The sequence below is a fragment of the Salvelinus fontinalis genome, chromosome 7 (assembly GCF_029448725.1).
Source record: "Salvelinus fontinalis isolate EN_2023a chromosome 7, ASM2944872v1, whole genome shotgun sequence".
Taxonomy (NCBI): domain Eukaryota; kingdom Metazoa; phylum Chordata; class Actinopteri; order Salmoniformes; family Salmonidae; genus Salvelinus; species Salvelinus fontinalis.
This window is the reverse complement of record NC_074671.1, coordinates 44,838,870-44,855,264: the sequence shown is the minus strand read 5'-3', so window position 1 is coordinate 44,855,264 and position 16,395 is coordinate 44,838,870. Positions and strand designations below refer to the sequence as shown.

The 16,395-nt window shown below is 44.4% G+C and overlaps 1 protein-coding gene across 1 annotated transcript in view; it reads right to left on the bottom strand.

Annotated features, from left to right (window-relative positions):
• Window positions 1–7,555: 7,555 nt before the first annotated feature.
• The window catches only part of LOC129859510 (cholecystokinin receptor-like), a 45,230-nt gene continuing 36,390 nt past the window's right edge, over window positions 7,556–16,395 (bottom strand). The window contains exon 5 of the mRNA XM_055929375.1: window positions 7,556–16,371. Within this exon, the coding sequence (XP_055785350.1) occupies window positions 15,797–16,371 (575 nt within the window). The 3' untranslated portion in view covers window positions 7,556–15,796. The remainder of the gene's footprint in view (window positions 16,372–16,395) is intronic.

Genomic DNA, 16,395 nt, shown 5'->3' with positions numbered 1-16,395 from the left:
AGAAACACTCATGCACAAGTCATGTCAATGCTTTACATTGAGTTTGGAGTTTGAAGGGTGGGAGAAAGGCACACGGCGAGGGTGTCTTTCCCCTGGCCTCCTTAAGCAATTTGTTCCAGACCACCGCAAATTTGGAGGTACTAGTTCAGAAATCAATTTTTTCAAGCAGTAAAGACATGAAGATGACAAAATTACCAAATTATACATTTTTATTACAGTTATTTTATCATTCATTTTAACATCACTGTAAGGGCTGTTGTCCTCCTCCTCCTCAGATGAGGAGAGGAGAGAAGGATCAGTGGACCAATACGCAGCATTAGGGAAATAAGCCATCTCTTTATTTGAAACGATGGCAACACGAAAACAAACACTTACAAAATTACAAAACAAGAAAACGACATAGACGAAACCTGAACATGAATTTAACTAACTAAACGTAGAACTCACGGACAGGAAACAGACTACATCAAAACGAACGAACAGCCAAACAGTCCCGTATGGTACATACATCGACGACACAGGAGACAATCACCCACAAACAAACAGTGAGAGCACCCTACCTAAATATGACTCTCAATTAGAGGAAAACGCAAAACACCTGCCTCTAATTAAGAGCCATACCAGGCAACCCAAAACCAAACATAGAAACAGAAAACATAGACTGCCCACCCAAAACACACGCCCTGACCATAAACACATACAAAAACAACAGAAAACAGGTCAGGAACGTTACAGAACCCCCCCCTCAAGGTGCGAACGCCGGGCGCACCAGCACAAAGTCCAGGGGAGGGTCTGGGTGGGCAGTTGACCACGGTGGTGGCTCAGGCTCCGGACGCTGTCCCCACACCACCATAGTCACTCCCCGCTTCTGTCTTCCCCTCCCAATGACCACCCTCAAACTAACATCCCCTAAATGAACAGCCAACACCGGGATAAGGGGCAGCACCGGGACAAGGGGCAGCACCGGGACAAGGGGCAGCACCGGGACAAGGGGCAGCACCGGGACAAGGGGCAGCACCGGGACAAGGGGCAGCACCGGGACAAGGGGCAGCACCGGGACAAGGGGCAGCACCGGGACAAGGGGCAGCACCGGGACAAGGGGCAGCACCGGGACAAGGGGCAGCACCGGGACAAGGGGCAGCACCGGGACAAGGGGCAGCACCGGGACAAGGGGCAGCAGGTCCCGGCTGAGAGACTCTGGCAGGTCCCGGCTGAGGGACTCTGGCAGGTCCCGGCTGAGGGACTCTGGCAGGTCCCGGCTGAGGGACTCTGGCAGGTCCCGGCTGAGGGACTCTGGCAGGTCCCGGCTGAGGGACTCTGGCAGGTCCCGGCTGGAGGGACTCTGGCAGGTCCCGGCTGGACGGACTCTGGCAGGTCCCGGCTGGACGGACTCTGGCAGGTCCCGGCTGGACGGACTCTGGCAGGTCCCGGCTGGACGGACTCTGGCAGGTCCCGGCTGGACGGACTCTGGCAGGTCCCGGCTGGACGGACTCTGGCAGGTCCCGGCTGGACGGACTCTGGCAGGTCCCGGCTGGACGGACTCTGGCAGGTCCCGGCTGGACGGACTCTGGCAGGTCCCGGCTGGACGGACTCTGGCAGGTCCCGGCTGGACGGACTCTGGCAGGTCCCGGCTGAGGGACTCTGGCAGGTCCCGGCTGGACGGACTCTGGCAGGTCCCGGCTGGACGGCTCTGGCAGGTCCCGGCTGGACGGCTCTGGCAGGTCCCGGCTGGACGGCTCTGGCAGGTCCCGGCTGGACGGCTCTGGCAGGTCCCGGCTGGACGGCTCTGGCAGGTCACTGCAGGACGGCTCTGGCAGGTCACTGCAGGACGGCTCTGGCAGGTCACGGCAGGACGGCTCTGGCTGGTCACGGCAGGACGGCTCTGGCTGGTCATGGCAGGACGGCTCTGGCTGGTCATGGCAGGACGGCTCTGGCTGGTCATGGCAGGACGGCTCTGGCTGGTCATGGCAGGACGGCTCTGGCTGGTCATGGCAGGACGGCTCTGGCAGGTCCTGGCTGGACGGCTCTGGCAGGTCCTGGCTGGACGGCTCTGGCTGGTCATGGCAGGACGGCTCTGGCTGGTCATGGCAGGACGGCTCTGGCTGGTCATGGCAGGACGGCTCTGGCTGGTCATGGCAGGACGGCTCTGGCTGGTCATGGCAGGACGGCTCTGTAGGGAGGAGACGGAGAGACAGCCTGGTGCGTGGTATAGGCACTGGCTGCGCTGGAGAGGAGGAAACAGCTGGAGAGAGAACCCGGAGAGACAGCCTGGTACGGGGGGCTGCCACCGGAGGACTAGTACATGGAGGTGGCACCGGGTATACCGGACCGTGAAGGAGGACACGTGCTCTTGAGCACCGAGCCTGCCCAACCTTACCAGGTTGAATGGTGCCCGTAGCCCTGCCAGTGCGGCGAGGTGGAATAGCCCGCACTGGGCTATACTGGCAAACCGGGGACACCATTCGTAAGGCTGGTGCCATGTATGCCGGCCCGAGGAGACGCACTGGTGGCCAGATGCGTTGGGCCGGCTTCATGACATCCAGCTCGATGCCCAACTTAGCCCTCCCAGTGCGGCAAGGTGGAATAGCCCGCACTGGGCTAAGCACACGGTGTCTTACCAGTACGACGCCTTCTACCTCCACGGTAAGCACGGGGAGTTGGCTCAGGTATCCTACCCGGCTTTGCCACACTCCTCGTGTGCCTCCCCCCAAGAAATTTTTGGGTCTGACTCACGGGCTCCCAACCGCGTCGCCGCGCTGCCTCCTCATACCAGCGCCTCTCTGCCTTCGCTGCTTCCAACTCCGCCTTGGGACAGCGATATTCCCCTGGCTGAGCCCAGGGTCCTTTACCGTCCAGGATCTCCTCCCAAGTCCAGGAGTCCTTGTTGCTCAGTTGAGCTTTCCCTTGCCGCTTGGTCCTAGTTTGGTGGGTGATTCTGTAAGGGCTGTTGTCCTCCTCCCCCTCAGATGAGGAGAGGAGAGAAGGATCAGTGGACCAATACGCAGCATTAGGGAAATAAGCCATCTCTTTATTTGAAACGATGGCAACACGAAAACAAACACTTACAAAATTACAAAACAAGAAAACGACGTAGACGAAACCTGAACATGAATTTAACTAACTAAACGTAGAACTCACGGACAGGAAACAGACTACATCAAAACGAACGAACAGCCAAACAGTCCCGTATGGTACATACATCGACGACACAGGAGACAATCACCCACAAACAAACAGTGAGAGCACCCTACCTAAATATGACTCTCAATTAGAGGAAAAACGCAAAACACCTGCCTCTAATTAAGAGCCATACCAGGCAACCCAAAACCAAACATAGAAACAGAAAACATAGACTGCCCACCCAAAACACACGCCCTGACCATAAACACATACAAAAACAACAGAAAACAGGTCAGGAACGTTACAATCACTGATATAGCCCTTAAAGCAGCAGTTTTTTACACATACTCAGCTTAAATAATACATCACATTTGTTTGAATTCAGCTCCACAAATACTATAACAAACCTTTTTAGCATCTAATGTATATAGTACCTCTTGTTCTACTGCTTTCTTTTCTCCAAACTACGTCACTACACCGAGCTGACAGATGTGTATGTGGAGATATACTGTACATAACTCCAGTGGTGTATTCACGACATTAGCCTAGTGTAACATACTTTTATTCCCATGGATCATGAAAATTTCAGTCTCTCCAAATTGGAACACTGTTAAAGTGTGTGTGTCTTCGTCAGCCTTTTACAACTATTACACAACATTACTGCCATAAAATACAGCTGGGGAGCGGGTGGGGGACATCAAGGGCTCAATTCAATTCGTATTGCCGAAGTTCAGCGCTATATTTTAAAGTAAATTCCGACTGAGCCGAAATATGGAGCGTAAATCGTCAATGCAGCCTCTGCGAACATTGCCTTTATCACGCTATAGCGCTGAATTTGAGCAATACAGATTGAATCGAGAACCTTAGAAAGACGGAGAGGGAAAGAGAGAGAAGAACAAGCATTTTCAGAAAAAGAGATGGAATGGGAGAGAGAGAGAGGAGGAAATCTAAACAGAAGAGAGAGAGAGAGAGAGAGAGAGAGAGAGAGAGAGAGAGAGAGAGAGAGAGAGAGAGAGAGAGAGAGAGAGAGAGAGAGAGAGAGAGAGAGAGAGAGAGAGAGAGAGAGAGAGAGAGAGAGAGAGAGAGAGAGAGAGAGAGAGAGAGAGAGAGAGAGAGAGAGAGAGAGAGAGAGAGAGAGAGGAGAGAGAGAGAGAGAGAGAGAGAGAGAGAGAGAGAGAGAGAGAGAGAGAGAGAAAGAAAGAGAAAGGTGGCTTGCGAAAGTATGTTTCCTATTTTGTTCCCTTTACAACCTGGAATTAAAATTGATTGTTGGGGGGTTTGTATAATTTAAATTACACAACATGCCTACCACTTTGAAGATGCAAAATATTTTTATTGTGAAACAAAAAAGAGAATTTGATCGCGCATAACAATTCACCCCCCCAAAGTCAAAACATTGAAGAGACACCTTTTGCAGCAATTACAGCTGCAAGTATCTTGTTGTATGTCTCTATAAGCTTGGCACATCTAGCCACTGGGATTTTTGCCCATTCTTCAAGGCAAAACTGCTCCAGCTCCTTCAAGTTGGATGGGTTCCGCTGGTGTACAGCAATCTTTAAGTCATGCCACAGATTCTCAATTAGATTGAGGTCTGGGCTTTGACTAGGTCATTCCAAGACATTTAAATGTTTCCCCTTAAACCACTCAACTGTTGCTGTAGCAGTATGCTTAGGGTCATTGTCCTGCTGGAAAGTGAACCTCTGTCCTAATCTACAATCTCTGGAAGACTGAAACAGGTTTCCCTCAAGAATTTCCTGTATTTAGCGCCATCTATCATTCCTTCAATTCTGACCAGTTTCCCAGTCCCTGATGATGAAAAACATCACTGTGGGATGGGGTTCTCTGGGGATTGAGAGGTGTTGGATTTGCGCCAGACATAGTGTTTTCCTTGATGGCCAAAAAGCAACATTTTAGTCTCATCTCACCAGAGTACCTTCTTCCATATGTTTTGGGAGTTTCCCACATGCCTTTTGGCGAACACCAAACATGTTTGCTTATTTATTTCTGGCCACTCTTCCAGCTCAAGTCCAGCTCTGTGGAGTGTATGGATTAAAGTGGTCCTTATGGACTGTGAGTTTTGGTGGGCAGCCCTCTCTTGGCAGGTTTGTTGTAGTGCAATATTCTTAAAATTTTTTATAATGGATTTAATGGTGCTCCATGGGATGTTCAAAGTTTTGAATAATTTTTTATAACCCAACCCAGATCTGCACTTCTCCACAACTTTGTCCCTGACCTGTTTGGAGAGCTCCTCTGTCTTCATTGTGCCGCTTGCTTGGTGGTGCCCCTTGCTTAGTGGTGTTGCAAACTCTGGGGCCTTTCAGAACAGGTGTATATATACTGAGATCATGTGACAGATCATGTGACACTTAGATTGCCCCCAGGTGGACTTTATTTAACTAATTATGTGACTTCTGAAGGTAATTGGTTGCACCAGATCTTATTTAGTGGCTTCTATTCAAAGGGGGTGAATACATATGCATGCACCGCCTTCCCGTTTAATTTTTTTTTGAATTATTTGAAACATGTTATTTTTTCATTTCACTTCACCAATTTGGACTATTTTGTGTATTACATGAAATCCAAATAAAAAATCTATTTAAATTACAGGTTGTAATGCAACAAAATAGGAAAAACGCCAAAGGGGTGAATACTTTGCAATGCACTGTATATACAGAAATTAGAGATGAAGGGAGGAGAGAACAATTTATATAGAAAAGGAGAGTGGGGTACACCTGAGAGTGCGTCAGGGACCGGAGAGAGATGAATGAGCCTTTCTGTAGGTAGGCTGATTGGGAGAGTGAGAATCTATTTGCTTGGAGTGCTGGATCTGACGTTAGTAATGTACCCTGGAGCGGCCCACAGACATAACACATGGGGATGGAGGCAGGGACTAATAATGGACACTATGCATCTATTCCAAACGTGTTCTGTTTGTGTAACATTATAGAAAATACATACTATTTACTGTTTGTAGAGGTAATGGGGAAAAAAGGTTCATATGCTTCATTATTGACATCATGTCGCTATTGAAATCCTTATGTGCATTACACCTGAATCTACTCTGGAAGATTTTACAGGTTTAAGAATATGGCAAATATAAGCCTAATGATAATATGCCATGTGCTTTGAGAAAACGTATTTATTCTTTAAACTTTATGCCGCAGTCAATACCTTAACATACTCTGCTCAAATTACGAAACATAATTTCAAACACCTGCTGAAAGACAAGCTATGACTAGTTGCATCCCGATATAATCTCTGGCACTCTCTTGGAAATTGATTTTATTGTGATGGGACCAGTGTCTTTGATAGATAACGTTTAGAAATATATTGCTCCAGTTTTTTGAGTAAAAAAGTCTGTTACTATGGCAATAAAATCTAAAGCTGTTCGTGTTTTTTATTGTTTTTTTGTTTTGTTATACCTTCTTCTCCCATACTGTACCTCTCTGAAAGTCCTGTTCCATTCAACAATGAGCTTTTCCCCAGTCAGTGTTAGGAAAAAACGTTCAGTGGAAAGAGAAAGTAGTAGAAAGAGAAAATCAACAAGCATTTCCAACATTGACCAAAATTGGGTCCATTATGGAATGAGAATCACGTTTCTGAAGACTCCTATTGTCAGAGCAATGTGTGGATGAGCAAGTGGAATCTCATGCATTTACACACACACACACACACACACACACACACACACACACACACACACACACACACACACACACACACACACACACACACACACACACACACACACACACACACACACACACACACACACACACACACACACACACACGCACACACACACAAATATTGCTAATTAACACTCTCCCGCACACCCACACAAATTGTATTCAGCCACACTGTTCACGTAAAACACATTTGATACAATGGATGTGATACAACTGATACTGACAACTGATACAACTTTTTGCGATGCAACAGTTTGTCTTTACACATTTTTTTACACAATCATTGTGTGTTGTCTGTTTTGTCAAATTAATTGTACATCAGTTGTACAAACTGAGTGTTTACGGGACCACTGCCTCACTGTAAATGCCCTTCACCTGAGGGGGTACCACGTCAAATGGGAGCTTTGAGACCTGGCCCTGATGTTAGCATGAAAGACTGGCCTCTATAGAGTGAACCAATGAGCTTTATTTAGTGTTGACCACGCGCAAAATCTTTCCCAGGCCTATAAACGGACACACGAGAGAACCTGTTTTATGGTAGCAGCAACCAGAGAAGTTACATCAAATGAGGAGATACTGTTCAGTGCTGGTGGAATTCAAATTCCCATGAACACGTACTCACCCGTAGGTCTATGCATGCACACTATGGTACACACAGTCACAGACATGTGGGTATGTATGCACACACACACAGACACAGACAGAGACACACACAGACAAACACACACAAAAAAACACAATGTACATTTAATGACAGAGCGCCTATCTGTTGTCCAAACATTTATTGTTTTTTAAACATAATTTTACATGAAACACAAATAAACACAGAAACCTGAAAACATTACAAAGTGGGAACACTAACCAGAATCCTGAAAACATTGCAAAGTGGCGACACTAACATTTACAGATAATAATTTACACCAAAAGCTGGCCTGGCATGGACAAATCAGATTGACACAGGAAAAAAAATGCAGTATAACGCTATCAAAAGTTAATGACAGTCAGTTGTTCAGACTTGATGGTTGCAGTTTACAACACAGACACAGAAACTATTTCTGTCTGAAAAAGACTTCAAGGATTCAACCAAGTAAGAATTGAACCATGTACAAAAGTATCTTATTTATCCACATCTGTTAGCTGTCAGTCAAACTACGCAAAAGGGAAACATTTGTTTAGGCATTAACTGAGTAAGTGTTAAGGTCTGGGTTAAGTTTAGGCATTAGGGTTAAGCTTAGGCATTAATTCAAAATGGTTATGGTTATGGTTTGGGAAAGGGTTAAACACAAAAGAAATGCCTAACGCTGGGATTGAACCTGTGATTTCTTGGAGCCATAGCGCAAAGTTTTAGCTTATCCTCCTCCCTAACGCCCTAGCTTGTTGCGATCCGACCAAATTAGCAGGCACTCGTGTTGCCCCTAGTCGATGGTTGAAAATTGCAATGGAAATATACTGAACAAAATTATAAACACAACATGCAAGAATTTCAATGATTTTACAGAGTTACAGTTCATATAAGGAAATCAGTCAATTGAAATACATGCATTAGGCCCTAATCTATGGATTTCACATGACTTGGCAGGTGCACAGCCATGGGTGGGCCTGGGAGGACATAGGCCCTCCCACTGGAGAGCCAGGCACACCCACTGGGGAGCCAGGCCCAGCCAATCAGAATGAGTTTTTCCCTACAAAAGATCTTTATTACAGACAGAAATACTCCTCAGTTTCATCAGCTGTCCAGGTGGCTGGTCTTAGATCATCCTACAGGTGAAGAAGCCAGATATGGAGGTCCTGTACTGGCGTGGTTACACGTGGTCTGCAGTTGTGAGGCAGGTTGGACGTACTGCCAAATTCATTAAAACAACTTTGGAGGTGGCTTATGGTAGATAAATTAACATTCAATTCTCTGGCAACAGCTCTGGCAGTCAGCATGCCAATTGCATGTTCCCTCAAAATTTGAGATGTCTGTGGCATTGTGTTGTGTGACAAAATGTAACATTTTAGAGTGGCCTTTTATTGTCCCCAGCACAAGTTGCACTGTGTAATGATCATGCTGTTTAATCAGCTTCTTGATATGCCACATCTGTCAGGTGGATTGATTATCTTGGCAAAGGAGAAATGTTCACCATCAGGGATGTAAACAAATTTCTGTGTAATATTTTTGAAAAATAATTTTTTAGTGCATATGGAAAAAATCTGGGATATTTTATTTCAGCTCATGAAACATGGGACCAACACTTTACATGCTGTGTTTGTTTTTTCCCAGTATAATTTGGCTTGCTATAACATAACCTTACCATTCCAAAAATGGGTTGACGGTGTGTAATCCACTAGAGCTTGGGCTCAAACATTCATCATGCTTTTCTCTACTCACCAGAGAGCAAGATGATGGATGATTCAAAAGACCCCAAATACAAACAGAAATCCGCCCTTACTCCTATCTCAATAATTCAAAATCCTCCGAAATATGGGAAGATTGTATGAAAATTGTTTCTCTATAACACACATTTGATATAATGTAAAAATGACTTCCCAAGATTAAGCACAGAAACTTTTATCCAGTAAACAGAACCACAGAATGAACCATATAATGCACATGATATGTCAGCATCTTTCGAAAATATGCTGTTGGCTTACTATTATTTGGCAGAAATTAAACATCAAATCACATTTAGATTCCCATTTATCCTGTATTCAATCAATTGCAGTTAATTAGATTTCAGATAATACTTTCAGAATTGTGTTTAAGTGGGTGGGCGTCGTGTAAAGTGAGAGGCCATCCTATTGCCTCTGACCACAGAACATCAGCCATCGTTTTCCTTTAATTTCCATACGATTCTGCATATTGAATCGTCACCGTTTGTCGTCAGCCAGGAAGTGATCAATTGCGCATGTCCGACATTTGTGTTGGTCTGTCTTGTCCCTTTGGTTTGCACAGCAGCATGTCCTGGATGAAGAACGTAGTTGTCACTTGATGTATAAATTGTCAGTCTGGTTTTGTGTGCAAGATTACTTTTCAATCAAGTTTTCCATCTCCCATTCTCCCTCCATCCGAGACACACTGGCACTGTCGTGCAAAACCAAGCTAACTCTGAATGAACTATCAGTAAAGCCACTATCATTTAATACTGTCTTGAATCAAGTTCTCATTTGGACTACATTACATGCATTACACTGTCAATGCGAATAACAAGAAGGAACAGAGCAAAGAAAAACAGATAAATAATAGATCCTTAACTAAATAAAAAGCATGCATCACCTGACTAAGAACAAATGATAAACAAAGACAACAAGGCAGTTTAATCATGTATTGTAAATTAATGAAGTCCCCTAGGTAATTTAGTTGGTGCCACATGTGGTACCTTGAAACATACAAGACAATTACTGGAAAACGAGGCGAGACCAAGGTTGTTTGTCCATGGCGCCTGCATTTTTCTTATTTTAACACCTATTTAAGAAGAGAGACATGGAGTTTATCCTGAATAAATGCTCTCACAGGAACAAGTGACATGTTCACCTTGTCTAGGTCCATTTCAATTTTACATTTTCATTAAGGGTGCCATGTTGACTTTAGAGTTTCTGGAATCAGTCACAGACATTTTAACACCAGGGTCTTATTCTCGGTCCCATTTCCGATTCCCACGAGCCATTTCTTCAATTACATTAGAGAATTGTGTTTGAGTTTTTATATCTTGGAGGATAAGAACCTATTATCATTAAAATCCTATTTGTAGTTATTGTTGGCTTTGCCCTCTTAGCTCCAACCATATCTAGCAATAAACAATTGCTCTTACAAAGGCAGGGGAAGGTTTGTAATTTGGGGAAAAAATTAACAAAATAAAGAAATAAAAATGTTTTTTAAAGAAAGACAGATTTTTAGTCACAACGTTGTTGTGAATGGTTGTTCCTCTTCTTTATGGTCCTCATACGTACAACATTTGTGAAGCTGACACTACAAGTAAGAGACACACCACACAATGATATGTTTGCTATTCATATCGTGTGTAAGGACGAAGTTTAGATTAACACTAATTAAACAGAGTATTAAAATGGATATTGGCTTTGTGGAACCGGGACAGAAAATCATAACAATATGATCAGATTGTAGATTAACAAGGTAAAATTGAGGCCAGGGAGAGCAGCAAACGATACTAAGTATGGTGCATGCTACTCTACACTGATCAGCGAAGAGAGAGACAGCCAAGTGATGAATTCCCAGTTACACTTTCCACAAAGCCTGCAGTTATAATGCATTGTAGGGCTCATAATACTTATAAAGCATTACACCAACAGGCTATAGGTAGAGTGTTACCGAATTCCCTTCCAGGCATTTGTCATACCAAGATTAAGAGACACCTACGATTGAACAATGTCTTTTACAAGGTATGTGCGAGTTTATGCATGTGCCCATTGGTGTCAAATAATCCCCTAAAGTCTGTGACATACCGTTATTGAACACAGACCATAAGCACATCACAGCAGTGTCTCTATTGCCATTCATATATTCAACGCCTCTCTGCTGAGAGAGAAAAGGTCTAAGGGGCTAAGGTTAGGACATGGAAAGAGGCCTATTTTCATTTCCAAAGGGGAGAAAAAGTAAAGGTGAAACAGCGAGGGCATTGAAATTGTATAATTGTGTAATCATGCATAGGATTTAGCTCTGATCCTTTGTGTGTGTGTGTGTATGTGTGTGTGTGTGTGCGCGCTTGCGTGGAAATAAATAAGCATGTAATGTGTGGGGTTTCTGCACATTTTGGGTTTCATCAGTTCATTACTTAATTTGACTGTGTTATGATTAATCTAAGCAGTTCTGATAAGACAGAGGCTGTCCTAATATGGACACCGTAAAGCAGCATAATCTAAATGGTGTCAGATCTTTGCTACACTGTGGATTGTTGGAAAGTATAGTGTATTACCACACACTAAAAGGAGGATTTAGTCCGTACCATGGCACAGTCAATAATACAGAGATATATCAGTATACAGCTATTTGTAAACAATTTTAAGATGAGGAAGCAATGAGATACGCATTGCAGGAGCTCTCCAAAATACAGCTGTTTATCTATAACCATAAAATGCATGTTTTGAGCATGTCTAAAGCTGAGCACGATCAATTTGCCTCTGCTACGGCTGGTGGGTGAGGACATGCAGAGTACACTGCAGAGAAACTCAAGCATGAAGGTTGACTTGGACTAAAACAGCTTTTCTGTACCATGTGTAGCCAGAACACCATTGAGCAAAGAACAAGTTCACCTGCGGTACACAGACCAATCACATAATGCATGGATGGAAATGAAACTTTGCAATGCAAACAGGTACATTGAAACATATTTTTAGCAGTAATTTTCCTTCTGACCCTGAAATAACAAAGCAAATACTTGCTACAGCAGGTACAACATGGTTTTTCATATGTTCAACGAGAGGATGGTAGATATACTGTGGCTGTGGTACCTTCCCTCAATAAAAAGCTTCAACAGCATTTCAGAGGAGGTAATAACTGTCTGTGGGAAACCTTACCGGATATTGGGAAACCTTACCGGATATTTCACACAAGATTTACACGTTTGCAATTGTAACATGTTCCATGTATTTGAAAGGACTTGATAACCTCTTTCCAATACATTTGAAATGTATTTAGGGAAAAAAAAATGCACTCCAAACAAGCGTTTTAGATGTTTGTGAAAGCAAAGGCGGAATAGAATGCATTTAACATGTTACAATTTGGGGCCTCCCGAGTGGCGCAGCGGTCTAAGGCACTGCATTACAGGCTGTGTCACAACCAGCTGTGACCGGGAGTCCCATAGAGCGGCGCACAATTGGCCCAGCGTCGTCCAGGTTAGGGGAGGGTTTGGCCGAGGGGGCATTACTTGGCTCATCACGCTCTAATGATTTTTGTGGTGGGCTGGGTGCCTGCAGGCTGACTTCAGTCGTCAGTTCAACAGTGTTTCCTCCAACACATTGGTGCAGCTGGCTTCAAGGTTAAGCAAGTGGGTGTTAAGGAGTGCACTTTGGCGAGTCATGTTTTGGAGGATGTATGACTCGACCTTCGCCTCTCCCGAGCCCTTTGGGGAGTATCAGCGACAAGACAAGATCGTAATTGGGAGAAAAAGGGGGTAAAATACGGAAATATGTAATCATTTAATTTGTGTTGAAATTAAATGTGCTATTGTGTAATTATTGTTTTTCCAACTAGTTTTAAACATACTGTATACTGTACATTTCCGGTAAGGAGCTATAAGACACCAACCACCAAGCTACTGTATCAATAGTCTTAGGGTGACAGATCTTCTATGTTGTCTGGTTAACCATCCACATCTCCGGCCAAATGCCACACCCACTAAAGTTTCGGAATTTTGCCTTCTTAAATGCGAACAAAGTCAAACCGTTCTGGTTGGTCCTAGAAACCGATGGGTTGGGCCTATACATATCTTCACGTCAGCACAAACGACTTCTAGAGTAGTAGGTTCAGACTGATGTACGGAGGGATTGATAGACCAGCAAAATTAAATTCAGGATGAGTAATCAGACAACTCCTACACTGAGTGTATAAAACATTAGGAACACCTTCCTAATATTGAGTTGCACCCCCTTTTGCCCTCAGAACACCCTCAACTCTTTGGGGCATGGACACTACAAGGTGTCGAAAGAATTCCACAGGGATGCTGACCCATGTTGACTCCAATGCTTCCCACAGTTGTGTCAAGTGTCAAGTTGGCTGGATGTCCTTTGGGTGGTGGACCATTCTTGATACACACGGGAAACTGTTGAGCGTGAATTTGAAATACCTTATATGTTCAGGTAATGAGTCCTATAAATATGTTCACCTCTCTTGGATTTTTTTCACATTTTGTGGCATTACTTGTATTTTTTTTGTTATTGATCTACACAAAATACTCCATTGTTAAAGTGAAAAGAGAATTCTACAAATGTGTACAAATGAATAAAACTTAAATAACTAAATATAGTTGTTGCATAAGTATTCACCATCTTTGTTTAGGCAAACCTAAATCAGTTCAGCAGTTAAATATATGGACTAACTCTGTGTGAAATAACAGGGGTTGGCGTTATTTTTTTATGACTATCCCTTCCTCTGTCCCCCATACATACAACATCTGTAAGGCCCCTCAGTCAAGTATTGAATTTAGCACAGATTCAACTACAAAGACCAGGGAGCTTTCGAAAGCCTCATAAAGAAGGGCAGTGATTAATAGAAGGGTAACAATAACAAGTCTGACATTAAGCTTAATCAAGTTTTCTCAGAGTGCAGTGTATAATGTCAGAACATCTGCTGTATCAGCCACTGTGTCCTGTGTGAATTTAATTATGCTCTCTCTAATTCTCTCTTTCTCTCTCTCGGAGGACCTGAGCCCTAGGACCATGCCTCAGGATTAGCTGGCATGGTGACTCCTTGCTGTCCCCAGTCCACCTGGCCGTGCTGCTGCTCCAGTTTCAACTGTTCTGCCTGCGGCTATGGAACCCTGACCTGTTCACCGGACGTGCTACCTGTCCCAGACCTGCTGTTTTCAACTCTCTAGAGACTGCAGGAGCGGTAGAGATACTCTTAATGATCGGCTATGAAAAGCCAACTGACATTTACTCCTGAGGTGCTGACTTGCTGCACCCTCGACAACTACTGTGATTATTATTATTTGACCATGCTGGTAACTTATGGACATTTCAACATCTTGGCCATGTTCTGTTATAATCTCCACCCAGCACAGCCAGAAGAGGACTGGCCACCCCTCATAGCCTGGTTCCTCTCTAGGTTCCTTCCTAAGTTTTGGCCTTTCTAAGGAGTTTTTCCTAGCCACTGTGCTTCTACACCTGCATTGCTTGCTGTTTGGGGTTTTAGGCTGGGTTTCTGTACAGCACTTTGATATATCAGCTGATGTAAGAAGGGCTATATAAATACATTTGATTTGAAATGGCTGTGATGGGAGAAAACGAAGGATGGATCAACGACATTGTAGTGACTCCACAATAACGACCTAAATGACAGCGTGAAAAGAAGAATACAAACATACAGAATAAAACATGCATACGTATGCAACAAGGCACTAAAGTAATACTGAAAAAAAACACAGCACAGGAATACACTTTTTGACCTAAATGCAAACCCTTATGTTTGGGGTAAATCCAACAAAACACCTCATTGACTAACTGCCACCTTATTTTCAAGCATGGTGTTGGCTTCATCATGGTATAGGTATGATTGATATTGGCAAAGACAAAAAATAAATGGGATGGAGCTGAGCACAGGCAAAATCCTAGAGGGAAACCTGCTTAAGTCTGCTTTATACCAAACACTGGGAAAGGAATTCACTTTTCAGTGGAACAATAACCTATAACACAAGGCCAAATCTACACTGCATCTACACTGTTGTCTACTATGAAGACAGTGAATGTCCCTGGGTGGCCAAGTTACAGTTTTGACTTAAATCTGCTTGACAATGTATGGCAAGACGTTAAATTGCTGTCTAGTCATGATCCCCAACAACTTGACAGAGCTTGAAGAATTCTGAAAATAATAAATGGGCAAATATTGTACAATCCAGGTGTGCAAAGCTCTTAGAGACTTAACCAAGATTACTCATAGTTGTAATTGCTGCCAAAGGTGTTTCTAACATCTATTGACTCAGGAGGGTGAATATTTATCAAATCAATATATATTACTGTTTTATTTTTCATTAGATATTTTCTTCCACTTTGACTTTACAGAGTACTTTGAGTAGATCGTTGACATTTTTTTTTAAATTAAATCAATTTTAATCCCAGTATGTAACACAATAAAACGTGAAGAAATCAGGAGCAAACAAGCAAAGAAATACACAAGCATTCTGTCGGTTGCCATCCTTGGTCACAACTACCTGTGCACCCACTGCTACAGCCCCCTGTGTTCCCCTATACAGGGTCCATATTAGGAAGAAGTCCTGCTGAGAATGAGGCTGTCCTAATATGGACACTGTACCCCTAGCCCCCTTCACAAAGAATCAGTAGGTACCCGCGGTGCTCACTGTGGTATAGCTGATCTTGGACATGGACAAAGGACCCATAGTCCCCGTCACTGTCATCTCATCATCCCCGCCGTTCCACATCCCCCGGCGGCGCCGACAGCAGGGCGGACGGCTGTGGGCAAAGGTAGTGAGCAACGCCTTGCGGAAGCGTGTATTCATAAAACAATAGATAACGGGGTTGACGCACGCCGATGTGTAGCTCAATAGGTGGATGAACGAGATGGGTGCCCCCGAGAGGAGCCGGTGGGCTGAGCTGATGTGGAATGCCTTCCACGTGTTGGCCGTGTACAGGGGCATCCAGCAGAGGAAGAAGAGAATGGCAGTGACGATGAGCATGCGGATCACGTGCTTCTTGGCCAAGAGTTTAGCCTCCGAGGTATTGCTTCGAGGGTGCTCGGCAGACACTCTGGGTTTGGGAGGGGCCGGAGTAGGGGTGGTGAGGGTGGACAGCTCCATGGACGGTGGCTTCTTTGGTATCTGGATGTAGCAGCCATCATCGTCTGTGACGTTGTTGCTGGTGGTCATGGTGGTGTTTACGCCATTCTTCAGTGCTGTGGAATGTACATGGAAGTATG